At 41.9% G+C, this 15,893-nt stretch overlaps 1 protein-coding gene across 1 annotated transcript in view; it reads right to left on the bottom strand.

Annotated features, from left to right (window-relative positions):
- crsp7 (cofactor required for Sp1 transcriptional activation, subunit 7) overlaps positions 1-15,893 on the bottom strand; it is a 138,452-nt gene that overhangs the window by 25,397 nt on the left and 97,162 nt on the right. Inside the window, exon 2 of the mRNA XM_067968019.1 lies at positions 2,427-2,501. Within this exon, the coding sequence (XP_067824120.1) occupies positions 2,427-2,501 (75 nt within the window). The remainder of the gene's footprint in view (positions 1-2,426; positions 2,502-15,893) is intronic.

Raw genomic sequence — 15,893 nt, 5'->3', positions numbered from 1 at the left:
ACTGATACGTAAAATATGACTTCAAAGGCATTATTCCTATGCTAGTATGTTTTCATTGTATAGCCATGGTGGTTACATGAAACTTCACAGAAATTGTGTGTTATGGACGATGGTCCAGGTTTAGTATTGAGAGTGTTTCATTTTTTGTTATTTTGTCTCAGAGGAAGTAAGAAATTCTGTAGCTAAGTGAAATCTGCTGTATTAATTGATAACTATTACACTTTAATGATCCCAATTTGCAGTTTATACATTAAAATCCCACGGTGTTTATTCTTCCACTATCGGAAGACCAGGAGAATGAGACAGCATGTGTCAATTCTAGTTCACTATTACAGTCAAAATGGATTTCATTCGATCCCGAGGCAACATTATAATACCAGATATTGTGCAAGTAAAGTCACATTCTGGTTTGAAAAAGTCCTCAAAGTTGACATCAATGGGGGTCATAGGGAAAACTCTCGAGTGGCTAGAATCATACCTGATGTAAAGGAAGATGACCACCATTGTCAGGAGCCAAATATCACAACCCCCAGGACATCGCTGCAATTCCTCAGAAAAGCATCTTCAGCTGTTTCATCAATGACCTTCCCTCCATCATAAGGTCAGAAGTGTGATTGCTCGCTAATTATTCCACAGTATTCGGCTCCATTTATAACTCCTCCAATAACTAAACAGCCATGACAGCTTACAGTAAGACTTGGACAACACCCAGGTGTTGTCCAAATGCTGACAAGTGGCAGGTAGCATTTACGTCACACGTGTACCAGGCAATAATCAAGAAAAAGCCCAACCACCTCCCCCGATCTTCAATGGCACGACTATCACAGAGCCCCCCCACTATCAACATCTTGTAAGGTTACCATTGACTAGAAGCTTAATTGGACCAGCAATATCAACACTGTGGCTATAAGAACAGGGTAGAGGCTGGGCATTCAGTGACTAGTGGCCAACTTCCTGACTCCTGAAGTAAGTAACTTCTCCAGAATCAATCTGAGATCTCCATACAAAAGTCAGCCTTCTACTTCTCAAAGATTAGATAGGCCCTTCTGATCTACAGAAAGTAATCCATCAAAGCTGTGATGCCAATTTACCTTTGTAAAAAGAATCTACCAAAAAAAAGCCTCCAAAGTCAGATTCTGGCAACAGGAGAAAATGGCAGACCTGTTCATATTAATTACCTTCAAAGGGTAATTTATACTGGATTACGGCAAAAATTGACCAAAGTACCCCTTTAAGAGAGTCCTACGTTTATATTGTCCCCATTTTTTCCCTTTTCATATGTTCCCACCTCTTCCATGTTGACACTGCTCCCTGCAGCTGGAGGAAAAGAATATTCCTAGCATAGAGCTTCACAACTGCTGGCAGAGCAGTTTTGCCAACGAAGAGCAATGATGTAGGAAATCCAGTGCTGATTTTCACTCCATCCAGAGAGGTCCTTATTACTGTCGGATATGCCTTCTAACAAATAAGTGACAAAACTTGTGCTGCAATATAGACAGGATTTCCATTCTTCCTCCCACCTCCTTTTTTTATTTTTTATAAAAGGTTCCCTTGTACTCTCAGCATAATCAGGCCAAGATGGCAGACAACATACTCCCAAGGCTCCGCCAATGCTGCTCTGTTAAACCTTATTAATTTACAGGATTGCCTCAGACAGCAAGAGCACTGAAGGCGACTATTTAAACAAAGCAACGTCAGTGCCATTGAAGCCACCCAGACTCATCCTGGAATGGATCTTCCCAATATTTCTGACCACTGGGTGCCAGTGGTGGCAAATGTAAATAGCTGTTTCAGCATTTTGGTTAGCCCTGCCGATTGGGATCTGGTTACAAATTAATTGATTCTGAACCACTCTGTACAGGGCATCATTGCACTTTTGACATTAGTGGCCACCACAGATCTCCCAAGAATAGACACGGCAGCACTATACACAGCTCAATGCATTTGCAATTATTTCAAACTCACACCAATAACTTGGAGGACCTGTGCTTGTGTGAACCTTACACACGTACAGTCATTATCGTTGAACCCACCCCACAGCATAAACAGTGAGAAGAGCAGTAACTCATTACATCATGGGCACAAAGCTGCTCCACTTCGTAACCACCTCAGAGTCAAGGCTGCTGATATAAGTGTAAACATTTACACAAGTTAAAAAACTGGCCTTTATGGAGGTGTGAAAGATAGTATTGGAAAAATCCCTACCCTAGACATCTCATTTTATCAACTTGGTGGTGCTTAACAGGTAAAGCATCAATTATGAAACTCTAAGAGTAAAACTAAGGAATGCAATAGACTTAAACTTTATTTGCATTCAGCAGCACAATAAGCCCTCAAATTTTCTCCTTGACTACTCCCCAATCTCCCTCTCTTCTCTCCCCCGCCCCCCACCCTCACCTAGAGCATAGTGTTCAGGAACTATTTACCTCAAGGGCCTCTTTGGTAATGGGATACTTCTCCAAGCTGGAGATCACCTCCAGCACCGCCACCATGTTACGGATCTGGAAGGCAGAGAAACAGAAAACATTAGTAATTACACACTCACATTGAACAGCAATTGACATTCATGGTTCACAGACTGTCCCAAGGTTAAAAAAGGGTGCAGAGCAAATGTAAACAGAACAGCAAAGCACAGTATTCTGATTTCCAAGCTAACATTCAAACCACCAAGTGCTCTGCTTGCAAGATTTAAAACCCAATGTTTTGAATCCCATTATTTAGTCCTGCTATTTGCTCGGTTAGCAGACTGTCTAGGAATGTACAGGTCATCATCAAGCATAGATACACAAGTCACTACTCATGGGAGGTTATTTTTATTCAAACAAACAATCACCGTTGAGTGACGGAGACACAAGTTGGGCCTGGTGGCCAGGCAGCTTAGTCTGGACGGGGACGCATATAAAAACTACAGCATCATTCTTATGACCTGTCCCAACCTAGATATTTTTGTGGAGTTTTAGTGGACTCGCCTGCAGTACAATCTACTCTTGTTAATTCAAATCAATTTGTTTGCTCAAAATTTTTTCAATTATTCATGAATTTGAATTAAGCGATTTAAATAAAACAGCATAGCAAGCCTTTTTTTGTTGCACAATTTGAATTTAAATGAGACAACTTTGAATTAAGAGACTGTATACGATTTTTAAACTACAGCCTACATAACAGTGATGATACTTAAGTAGTAATTCACAATGTGAAGCACTTTGGGGCATCTGAAGGACATAAGGTGCTATACAGAGGCAAGTTCTTTCTTCGTGCCCCTCAGGCCAATAATTATGAATGTGTGCACATTCTTGTAAGAAATCAGAAACTGGTCAGTTTAAAAAAAAAAGAGAAATCAATCTAAAAATCTGCTCATCTCAGTACAATCCAGCCAAACATTGAAGCAAGCTTATCGTGCAACTCTCACCCATGCTCCTAATCTCAGTGATAGACTCAGAGGTCAAATCAGAGTCTGTCACCCCCACACCTCCTCACGGTAAGGTTGAGCCAAGGTTTCAGAGGTTCAGGAGCAATTGGCCTGCATGCCATCACAGTCAATAAATGGTGTAAAGAGACAATGAGTGGAGATTCCTTCTGATCTGGAACCTGGGTTTCAATGCAGCCCCTGCAATAAGCACTTAGATAGGTGGTTCTGCACTCAAATTGGGCACATTGGAGCCCGTGCTAAACCTGATGTGCAAGTCTTTGATGCCCACACTATAAATGAATTGTTCCATTTTCCTGCATCAACATCCCTCATCTTAACGAGAAGATCCACCAAAAATAGTGAGCGTAATAAGTTTAACAAAAAGATTACGCGAGGCTGAAACCTGCTTTTGGTTAATTTCTCAGATGCACTAACATACTTAAGTTCCCTCAGATACTTTAGAATTAATTTTTTTTGGAGTTTCTAAAAATGAATACATTTTACGATGCAAACCTCATAATTCATTTGCACCAGCCCAACAAGCACGTGAATATAATAAACATAATTTAAGAAACCCATAATTAATCCATAAAGGCAGCAGTATCCACAAACAGATCTAAAGAAGCTTATAGAAACAGCAATATCCAATTATGAAACCCCACAAGCCCACATTAAACTACTCAGTATGCAGCAGACTCTGAGTAGAGACCAGCCTCCCGCCTATGCCAACACACCGCAAGACTTGCCTATGCAGCCTGCTAGTGACAATACTGATGCAACTGGATCAGATGGAGCCTTTTGGGCAGCAGGCATCTCTGTAGGAGTATATCATTTAATACAACCAAGGAACTCCGCAGCAGCCAGACGCCACGATTTCCAAACAGTACTACTCACAGGACAGCATTAGACGTTAATGTTTCCGTACTCAAGATAAATATTCGGTATAGAATATAATGAAGCAGTATCAGATGACGCAAGAGATATTATGGTAAAATATTAACGCCCAGATACTGCCGTACAAGGTATGAAAAAAGCTAAACGGGTGGGGTGGGACAGTATAGGGAGAAAACTGGAAAAACCTACAGGGTAAATCTCAGATTCCCAGTCTCAAGCTCTGAAGGTCCTCTCTTCCCCGCTCCCTTTTTTCCTTAAAGTACTTTTGGCACCAACAGCTTTCAGTACCTTATCCAAAGGGTCATTCTTCACACGAAGCCTGGACAGCAAGTGTCAGAGGATTGTGTAAACACAAGAGTCCGATCCAGTCATCACCATACGTCCACAGATTCATACTTTGAGTAGGTGTCGTGAGATGGCAATCAGGAGCAGGAATCCTGGCTGATTGTTTTTTTTTGTCCTCCTCAGTTTGGGGGACCGAGGCCAATTTCCGTTCTGGCAGTCAGGTAATTCAGCACAAACCAGAGATTGAACTGGGATTCTTGGTGCAGTTGTGAACGGCACAGACAATCAGGTGCATTTGTGCAATGGCCTTGGGAGGTCACCACCTGGTGGTGGCTCGATATCAAACAGCGAGGCTTTAAAATCCCCCCCACTGCCGCACAGATTCCGTACAGGAATATATTCCTTATGTGTTATTCCTTGGACAATATGTTAGAGCAGGGGTGTCCAAGCTTGTGCCTTCATGACAATTCGCAGATGACTGAATGCTCTGGGTGTCAAAGCCCGGAACCAGAAAGGATGCTGATTTCCAATGGCCACTTGCTGAGACTGAAACCCACAACTTGGAGACCCAACAGATCATCTCTCTGGCAGGCTGCCAGCAAGGGAGGAGGAAAAAGAATATTCAAATAGGTCAGAGAATAATTGAGCAATCTTTTCTCCCTTTTCTGAGGGTGGGGGAGGGAGGAGACAGAATATTTTATAATTTTACTCCCCACCCCCACAGTAATACTTCCTTTCAACAAATGAGCCATTGCTATAATATGTAACAATGGTTTTTTAAAAACCTGTTAAAACCCTACCACAACCATCTATGGAAGCTGAAAAGACCTTATCAAAGAGCAAGTTACAGACTCTCTAGGGAGTATTAAATGTGGCAATATGTACAGTGGAGCTTACAATCTATGTATCTCTACATATTCAATTCGCTGAACACTTCAAATCAATGCTGCATGCAGATTCAAAAAAAACTAAAATATACCCAGAACAGCCTTTGAAACTTTACTGGGAATTTTTAAATAAAGGCTAAAGTGCTGAAAGCTGGGGATTTCCCAATACGGTATCAGCAACGGTTGCAGAGCAGCTGATGCTGAGCATGACCCAGGCTTAGAAAGATTATCTCCTCCTACAATACTTAGTCTATCTTTGTTTCTTAGTTCCTGAGAATATTTCTATTTATTCCAGTCTTTTAAAGAAATATAATTAAATAGGTCCTGATTAACCTTGTTTCCAGTTAGCTTCAAAGCCTGCTCTTGGACTTATCAGGAAAGTGTTCACTATTTCCACCCTCTAGATGTTATCGGAAGGGATGCCTGCAGACTTACAGGTGTGTCACAGCCACTCTACGAGATCAATGCAAAATGTGTCCCCCGGCTACTTCTTACCACTTTTTAAAGCATTAAATATGGTGGATGGGGTAACTGAAACTAGCATCTTCCTTTATATTTAGGATTGTTGTTAATTCAGAACATATTCTCCTTTAAGTAATCAGTTTAAAGGTCGCCACATAATAAAAGTCTCACTATCAATAAAAATACAAAATTCCATTTGAGTAGGGTTTGAAGGTTTTGCATAATTCAAAATACAGTCATTGTTTTCAATAGGACAAAAACTGTAATTTGAAGAGCTGGACAGGTACGAGTACAGCCCCATGCTCCTGGACAAGGAACAGAAGGGTCACAGGCTCAAACGTAACTGTAGCTCTTAAATCCTCATAGTGGACCTTTACAGAAAAGCCAACTTGGGAATGAAACAGCAGTGTTTCCATATAGAGTTCTCCTTAATCCATTCCCAGGTTGCTCTCCTTGAACAAGTTATAGGTGGCGGAGGTGTGTTCAAATTCAATGTTTAGTCAAGCTGCTGTGGGAAATCTCCAGGTGCAAGTCTCAGCATGGTTCACCTGCTCTCTCTCTCACAAAAATACACTATAAATAATGAAAGGGCTCATGTCTACACAATGCTGCCTATCAACTGTGGAAAACTCAGCCCCAATTGCATCTTACCAGACTACCACCCTGGGAGTAAGGATGTTTACTTCTCAAGCATTGGAAAAAATACTCAAAACTCCTAAAAATTCCCGATTTAAAATTTAGGCTAATTCCCTTTCTCCTATTCCCCCACCAATGCCCTCTCCTTCTATCCAGAGGGCAGTAAATCTTGCTGGGGTACAGCTCCGCTGGTGCCAGCAGCCTTACTCAAGTGTCCATTCTTCATGTCAGAGTCCAGTGAATACCAACAGGATATTAAGACTGCAATAAATTAAAGTCAAGCCTGACGTGTACATCCGGCAATTTCCATGAACGCGTGCTTTGTAGCAAGAGGGGGAACTCAGACGATTCGTCGCTTGCCTAACCCTGGGTGCAGAGACCAATTTAGCACACCATGCGTAATGGCTTAGTGAGCTAGCGACCAAGGATTGAAACTAGGACCTTATGGTCTACCACATCAGGTGGTGTATTTGCCCTCTACGCCATCAGAGTGGGCTTAGACCCTCTTTAATCTGTATTAATCATACGAGATAAAAACACAGCTGCAGTAAATGGAAAGGAATGGAAATTAATACCTTCTTGCATGTATGCACTATAAACTAGGGAGGGACAAGTAAAAGGGTGTGTTGGCTGAAGACCATGTTTGATTGCACTGGCAGAGTGTCAAAGTGAACGAGTTCTACTTTCCTTATTTGCACAATATCTAATCTACAGCATGTTTTCATCCCAACTTCAGTATTAAAATCGGAAGATCAAAAAAAAATCTCAAACAGCTGGCTGCTGATTGACCTCCAGGTCAGACCCGGGTGTCACTGGCTGGGATTCCTTCTGGAGCTCGGATATGTCCACGAGCCGACGTCAGGAAAATTGCTACCTGGCTTAAAACAGGTCTCAGCCACTTGTGAGCTGGGCAGAATCCAGAACAAACCCAAAGGATACCTGCTACTTTAAAGATATCTAGGTTTTAAAAAAAATTCATACATTAATAATTAGATTAAACATTAAAAGAAAAATCAGCCTGATCTGTGAAGCCCAGCCTGTCATTCACATTTGCTGCTCTCCCACCAAACACATCAAATTATTAACATACTTTATGCAGCAGTGGAGTATAAAAAAGGTTTTGCTGGAGCCTGAAGTCAGTTTCATGGACTAACGGTGGGTCAAACCAAAAGGCACCATTGCAAATTTAATCCTCTCCAAGCTACAGCAGCCCAACCATATTAATTATCAAAGCAGCTCACAGACAAGCTGACAATAATGGAACATGAATTTCTCATTCTTAATTTTCCAACTGCCATCACAATTTCTTTATGAAAGGCTGACCACAGGTCAATCATTTAATCAATTTTTTGTTCATTATTCCACATGGAATTTCTTCGTGTCCAGAATATACTGACCACGGTTTAACCTAGCCATTACAGCAATATGGAACTTTTCTGTTTCCATCTCATCTCTACTAGATTCACAATCTACCCAAATGACAAAGATTGAGTTCCCACTGTCATTTTTAATATGAGATTGGTCCATATCACCCAACGGACCAGATTGCAGAAAACCACCAGTCGGACCAATCGGCAGTAGAGGTTATGCAGATCCTGTACTGACATACAGGAATTTGTTCTTGTAAAACTGAAATAATGAACAAAGAAAGAATATTCCTAACCACCTCCAAGGCAGGAGCACTTTTAACACAATGAGCAGAATTAGAAAATAACCATATTTAAACACACATATTAGGAAGTTAATTTCACCACAAACACACTACTTTTAAAGTGAGATTATCAGACAAACTAGCTTTTAATCCAACATTTCTGGGTTTTGAACAGTAACGGTCACCTCTGTCAGATTCAATGTCACAAACACTCAATCAAAATGCTATTTGGATTTAAAAGCCGTCTGTTACTAACATCTAATTTGAAGCAGACATTGAGACTGCCGCTAAGTATACGGATAGCCTTCGCTACATTCTGCCCCAGTAGAGGAGACTCTCAGTTTCCAGAAATTCAGGAAGACTGCAATCAACCAGAAGAGCTGTGTTCTGGGTAAATCACCGACATACTTTCTCAGACACACAAGTGGGAGAGTTGACAAACAGCGAGGAGGGTTGTAAAAGACTGCAGGAATGGGCAGACAGGTGGCAAATGCAATTGAAGGAGTGTGAAAGAGGAAAAATGACAAACGGGAGTGAATACTCAAGAAAGACACTGTGGTGTGGATAAACAGAGACCCCAAGGGGTTCAAAGATATAATTCCGAGTATTGGTAGATAAAGCTCAACAGCATTTTGGATTTTACAAAACGGAAACAGAGTACAAGTGTCAAGAAGTAATGACAAATTTGTACAAAGCATTGGTTCTGACACAGATAGAGCACTGCATGCAGTTTCGGGCACCCCATGATAGAAAAGATATTAAAGCCATAGATTCACCAGGTTGATTCCAGGAATGGAAAAGTATGGTTGTGAGCAGAGACATGAGATACCCTGGACTATTTCCCCTCGAGCAGATTTAATAGAGGTTTTTAAAATTATGAAGAGTTTTGATAGGGTAACTGGAGAGAATAGGGGAAATATTATTTCCACTGGTTGGTGAGTCAGTGATGAGAGGGCATCAATTTAAAATTGTCACAGACAGTGGGAAGAGAGATTAGGAGAAACCTCTTTACTCAGAGGGTTGCCTGAGCGTGGAATGTTTTGCCATACAGAAGGGTGAGGCTGAAACCAGTATGCACTTGAAGGAAAAACTGGATAAATATTTGAAACAGAGGGAGATACAGAGCTATGGGGAGAAAGCGAAGTGGGGGATTAGTTATGGATTGCTCTAAAGAGACAAGATGGGCCAAACAACAACTTGCATTTATATAGTGCCTTTAACATAGTAAAACATCCCAAAGCCTCACAGGAGCGTAATCAAATAAAACTTGACACCAAGCTACATAAAGGAGATATTAGGACAGATAACAAAAAGCTTAGTCAAAGAGGTAGGTTTTAAGGAGAATTGGCGATGCACAAGTGGCCAGAATTGGAAGAGTGTAGAGATCTCAGAAGGTTTAGGGCTAGAGGAGGTTACAGAGGCAGGATGGGGAGAGGCCATGGAGGGATTTGAAATCAAGGATGGGAATTTTAAAATTGAGGCGTTGCCGGACCGGGAGCCAATGTAGGTCAGCAAGCAGCAGGGTGATGGGTGAACGGGACTTGGTGCGAGTTAGGATACGGGCAGCAGGGTGTTGGATGAGCTCAAGTTTACAGAGGGTGCAAGGTGGGAGGCCGGCCATCAGGGCATTGGAATAGTTGAGCCTAGAGGTAACAAAGGCATGGATGAGGGATTCAGCAGATGAGCTGAGGCAGGGGCAGAGATGGCGATGTTGCAGAGGTGGAAGTAGGCAGTCTTGGTGATTGAGAGGATATGGGGTCAGAAGCTCAGCTCAGGGTCAATTAGGATGCCAAGGTTGCGAACGGTCTGGTTCAGCCTCAGGCAGTGGCTAAGGAAGAGAGTTGGTGGCAGGGACTGAAGACAATGGCTTCAGTATTCCCCTTATTTAATTGGATGAAATTTCTGCTGGTCCAGTACTGGTTGTGGAACAACTAGCATGACAAATCAGAGGCAATGGAAGGGTTGAGAGAGAGATGACCGGCCTTATTGCAAGCTATAAACTTCTTTAGTTCCAATTAACCCCATAGCACCTCAATCAAGCTTTACTTAACCCCAATCACTGGACCAGATAGACATCGTTACATAAAGTCTACAGCATAGAAACAGGCCATTTGGCCCAACTGGTCTATGCCAGTGTTTATGCTCCACGTCATCTCCTCTTCGTCGAACTCTATCAGCATATACTTCTATTCCTTTCTCCCTCATGTGCTTTTCTAACTTCCCCTTAAATGCATCTATGTTATTTTCCCCAACTACTCTTAGTGATAGCGAGTTCCACATTCTTACCATTCATTGGGTAAAGAAGTTTCTCCTGAATTCCCTATTGGATTTATTGGCCCTTTTTATATTTATGGCCCTAGTTCTGGTCTCTCCCACAAATGGAAACATCTTCTCTACATCTACCCTATCAAACCCTTCCATTATCTTAAAGACTTCTACCAGATCATCCCTCAGCCTTCTCTTTTCTAGAGAAAAGAGCCCCAGTCTGTTCAGCCTTTCCTGATAAGTATATTCTCTCAGTTCTGGTATCATCCTTGTGAATCTTTTTTGCACCTTCGCCAATGCCTCCATATCCGTTTTATAATATGGAGACCAGAACGGTGTACAATACTCCAAGTGTGGTCTAACCAAGGTTCGATACAAGTTCAACATAACTTCTCTGCTTTTCAATTCTATCCCTCTAGAATTGAACCCCAGTGCTTGGTTTGCTTTTTTTTTAAAATATAAAATGGCCTTATTAACCTGCATTGCAACTATTAGTGATTTATTTATCTGAGCCCCTCGATGCCTTTGCTCCTCTATCCCATTTAGACTATTATCCAAGCAGTAAGTGGCCTTTTTATTCTTCCCACCAAAACGTATATATACTGAAATTAATTTGCCAATTACACGCCCATTCTGCAGGTTTATTAATGTCTTTTTGTATTTTGTTGCAGTCTTCCTCAGTATTTACTATAGCCCCAATTTGGTGTCATCCGCAAATTTTGAAATTGTACTTCTGATTCCCGAGTCCAAATCGTTTACGTAAATTGTGAGCAACAGTGGTCTCACCACCGATCCCTGTGCAACACCACTTCCCACCTTTTGCCAGTCTGAGCAGCTACCCATAACCCCTATTCTCTGTTTTCTGTTCTGTAGCCAACTTGTTATCCATTCTGGTACTTGTCCCAATTCCACATGCTTTGTCATAAGTCTACTATGCGGTACTTTATTGAAGGCCTTTTGAAAATTGAAATATATTACATCTACTGCAATATCCTTGTCTACTCTTTGTTACTTCATCAAAGAATTCCATATGGTTGGTCAAGCACGACCTTCCCTAGGTCATGCAGGGTTATGGGGAAGGGGCATGGGAATAGGATCGAAGAGCCAGCACAGGCTCTTTGGGCCGAATGGCCTCCTTCGGTGCTGCATCATTCTATGATTTTTCCACTGACGTTAAACTAACTGGTCTATAGTTCCCTGGACTTGTTCTATCTCCCTTTTTAAATATAGGAATAACATTGGCTGTCCATCAGTTTTCTGGCACTATTCCCATTTCTAATAAATTTTTATATATATATGTAATAGTGCCTCCGCTGTCTCTTCCCTAACTTTTAATGTGTGCGGATACAATCCATCCGGACCAAGGGTTTTAACCTCTCGAAGTTTGATTAGTATATCAATTACCTCCTTCCTTTTTATCTTAAACACCTTTATATATTTTTTGATCTCTTCCTCCAATGTCATATCCACCTTGTTAGTCTCCCTGGTAAATACTGAGGCAAAGTAACTATTCAATATCTCGACCATTTCACCGTCATTACCTGCGAGTTTATCTTGTGCATCCCTTAGTGGCCCTATCCTTATCTTTGTTAATTATGTGTTTGTAGAATACTTTATTTCTTTTTATATTCCTTGATAATTTAATTTCGTAGTTCCTCTTTGGCTTCGAATTGTTTTTTTGATTTAATTGCCAAACACTTCATATTCCCTTTTGTCATCATCTCTTTTATTGTCTATGTACTTAGTGTATGACTTTTGCTTTCGTTTCAATTTTGCCCTTATCTCTTTATTCATCCATGGTGTTTTATACAGCTGGAAGTGGTCATAACCCTGCAAGCAACACCAAGAGAAATGAACTATAATGTCAAATTTTATAAAATACAGCCCACCTACACAAGCCCAAGCCCTGCCTCTTTACCATAATCCTCCACCTGGACCCACTTGATGCCCACACCAGTACCTACCATACGTAAAGCCAATCCTCATGTACGCAGCAACCAGGCACTTAATATTTCATCCTAAACCCTGATCTAACCTTACCTAACCTTAAAGCTCCATCCTCACTTAGATCAACTTCCTTGGTGCCCACACTTCAGCCTCCATTTCCACCTCCTCTCCCTCCCTACCCTGCAGGTTCCACCTAAACCCAGTGCCCCATGTAAACCCCTACCTCACTACTGTCCCACATACTCCAATCTCAAACAACAACCATACCTCATTCACCCTGAGCCCAGGCCCAGCCTACAAACTTAATGTGAACTTACCCTCTCCCTACATCTAATACCACAGCTTATCAGCCCTACACAAGGCCTGTTGTCCCACACTCATCTTAACTCTCAGCCACATCCTTTACCTTCCACCCAGACCAGTTTCCCCCACGCCTGACACTGCCACACACACAGCCCAGTCTTGCCTCATCCTGCGAGCAATGCTTCAGAAGATGCATTACGATCACTTAAAGGAAACAATATACCTTTAAAAGTTGAGTTTGAAGCACTCTGAATCCATTAACTATTAACAAGCCTAGATTAACAGAATAAAGAATACACAAGAATAATTGAGAAATCTAGCTTAGATTTCTCTAAGAGGTTCAGACAGGCACAGGTGGACAGGCACACCTAGTTTACAACTGTTGGCTAAAGCTCTCAACTAAAATATAACTTTCATTTCGGGCCATCTTATTTCTTGTATTGTATTAACTAGAGTGATTTATTCTAATTTCATGTCAATAGTACTATCAGGGTTTGCCAGTGCATTCACGTGCCCTTGACATCAAAGCAGCATTTCACCGAGTGTGGCACCAAGGAGCCCTAGTAAAATTGAAGTCAATGGGAATCAGGGGGAAAACTCTCCAGTGGCTGGAGTCATACCTAGCACAAAGGATGATGGTAGTGGTTGTTGGAGGCCAATCATCTCAGCCCCAGGAACATTGCTGCAGGAGTTCCTCAAGGCAGTGTCCTAGGCCCAACCATATTCAGCTGCTTCATCAATGACCTTCCCTCCATCATAAGGTCAGAAATGGGGATGTTCACTGATGATTGCACAGTGTTCGGTTCCATTCGCAACCCCTCAAATAATGAAGCAGTCTGAGCCCGCATGCAGCAAAACCTGGACAACATCCTGGCTTGGGCTCATGAGTGGCAAGTAACATTCGTGCCAGGCAATGACCATCTCCAACAAGAGAGAGTCTAACCACCTCCCCTTGACATTCAATGGCATTACCATCGCGAATCCCCAATCAACATCCTGGGGGTCACCATTGACCAGAAAGTTAACTGGACCAGCCATATAAATACTGTGGCTACAACAGCAGGTCAGAGGCTGGGTATTCTGCGGCGAGTGACTCACCACCTGACTCCCCAAAGCCTTTCCACCATCTACAAGGCACAAGTCAGGAGTGTGATGGAATACTCTCCACTTGCTTGGATGAGTGCAGCTCCAACAACACTCAAGAAGCTCGACACCATCCAGGACAAAGCAGCCCGCTTGATTGGCACCCCATCCACCACCCTAAGCATTCACTCCCTTCACCACCGGCGCACAGTGGCTGCAGTGTGTACCATCCACAGGATTCACTGCAGCAACTCACCAAGGCTTCTTCGACAGCACCTCCCAAACCCATGACCTCTACCACCACCACCTAGAAGGACAAGAGCAGCAGGCACATGGGAACACCACCACCTGCACGTTCTCCTCCAAGTCAAACACCATCCTGACTTGGAAATATATCGCTGTTCCTTTATCGTCGCTGAGTCAAAATCCTGGAACTCCCTTCCTAACAGCACTGTGGGAGAACCTTCACCACATGGACTGCAGCGGTTCAAGAAGGCTGCTCACCACCATCTTCTCAAGGGCAATTAGGGATGGGCAATAAATGCTGGCCTCGTCAGCGACACCCATATCCAGTGAACGAATAAAAAAAAAATTCAAGGGCCAATCACAGAGATTAATGATGTGCCAGATCTTGCTGCAGCTGGGCATCTAACAGCATCTGCCATTAGCTAGATTTGCCCATGTATAGCGAGGGAAACACGACAACTGGGACCTGAGTGAACAGGGCAACAAACAGGATATCTCCTTAACCAATCAGATTGAAGGACTGAGAAGGCAGTGCAAATTAGAATGGTTGAATTGAATGTCAAATCAGGTACAGAAAAAGAAATAGAGAGGCCAAGAAAGATTGGATTAAGTGAGAGAAAAGGAGACAAAGCAAAAGTTAAAAAAAATCTTAATTTAAAATTTTACATTTGTAAAATCTTGAACAATTAAGACCTGAAGGAATGAGACTCCACACTTGTAATAGTTAATTTTCATTTGGCAGTAATTAACGTTTATCAAGCTGTTGAAAGCTTGGTTAAAGAGTTAGGTTTTAAGGAGCATCTTAAAGAAGCAGAGAGGGGTAGAGAGGTGAAGAGGTTTAGGGAGGGAATTCCAGAGCTTAGGGCCTACACGGCCACCAGTGAAGTGATTAAAATTGGGGATGCGCAAGAGGCAAGATTCAAACTAGTAACAGAACTTGAAATGACAAGACTTAACTTTCTGTAGCGCGTTTAGTTCATATTTACCACACAAATACAGCAACTTCACGCCATTCAATGCAATTCAATGAGGCAGAGAGCGAGATGCCGTTTTCGCAAAGCTAACGGCGGAGTGACGCAACTTGGACAGCAACTTTTGGATATGTTTTGTTTAACCGCGAACTTGCCCTTCACCTGAAGTTGCTGCACCATTTGCGCATAAATAACGATGAACTCTAATAGCCTCACCAATATTTTGACAGCAAAATCTGGACCGATATATTTTACTATCTAAATTATCAAAAAAAATGTTGGAGCTTGAGCAGAGAAATTCCATGGCCAGTAAAATTAGATGTGTGTTTGATGGACAAAATCTGTACCTCTCCTGTTTCAAAACTTCAAAGTTTCCTGGGAATTTCCTTTTTAAAAACAAAAATCCACATTTGCCAATCAGTTCAATCACATTTCCCTCTCAAATATAAAAAAAAAAGGGCATTCACGATTAATTCTAAAATGCTGGACAGATATAGGTGAAAAATAAGTTACTTAACAGATAAATTACTAGAAGCAAAGGCTAAAATTTCTCTCTCTCAAAAGGCACCCTCCTAACCATTACAATAAGTCTCTATAGCCTGCACATTTAACAAGTCAGGGTTCAGTCCAGTACAACTTTTAAATCAAAATCATCTCTTTACAGGAGGCATAAAACAGTTGTTTTCAAACATTTCTGGCTTCGGACTGTCTGCAAATATTGACATTCCCAGGGACCCCTGTCCTAACTTTCAAAAAACTATTGCCAGTCACCCAAAGGACAACAGCATCAACATTGCAGGAAACAATGTACAGAAGCAGAGAAAATATGCTAGTAAGTTACCAATACAGAAAAA

The sequence above is a fragment of the Heptranchias perlo genome, chromosome 29, assembly GCF_035084215.1.
Source record: "Heptranchias perlo isolate sHepPer1 chromosome 29, sHepPer1.hap1, whole genome shotgun sequence".
Classification (NCBI taxonomy): Eukaryota; Metazoa; Chordata; class Chondrichthyes; order Hexanchiformes; family Hexanchidae; genus Heptranchias; species Heptranchias perlo.
Note: the sequence above shows the minus strand (reverse complement) of the source record. Positions and strands in the feature narration are given on the sequence as shown.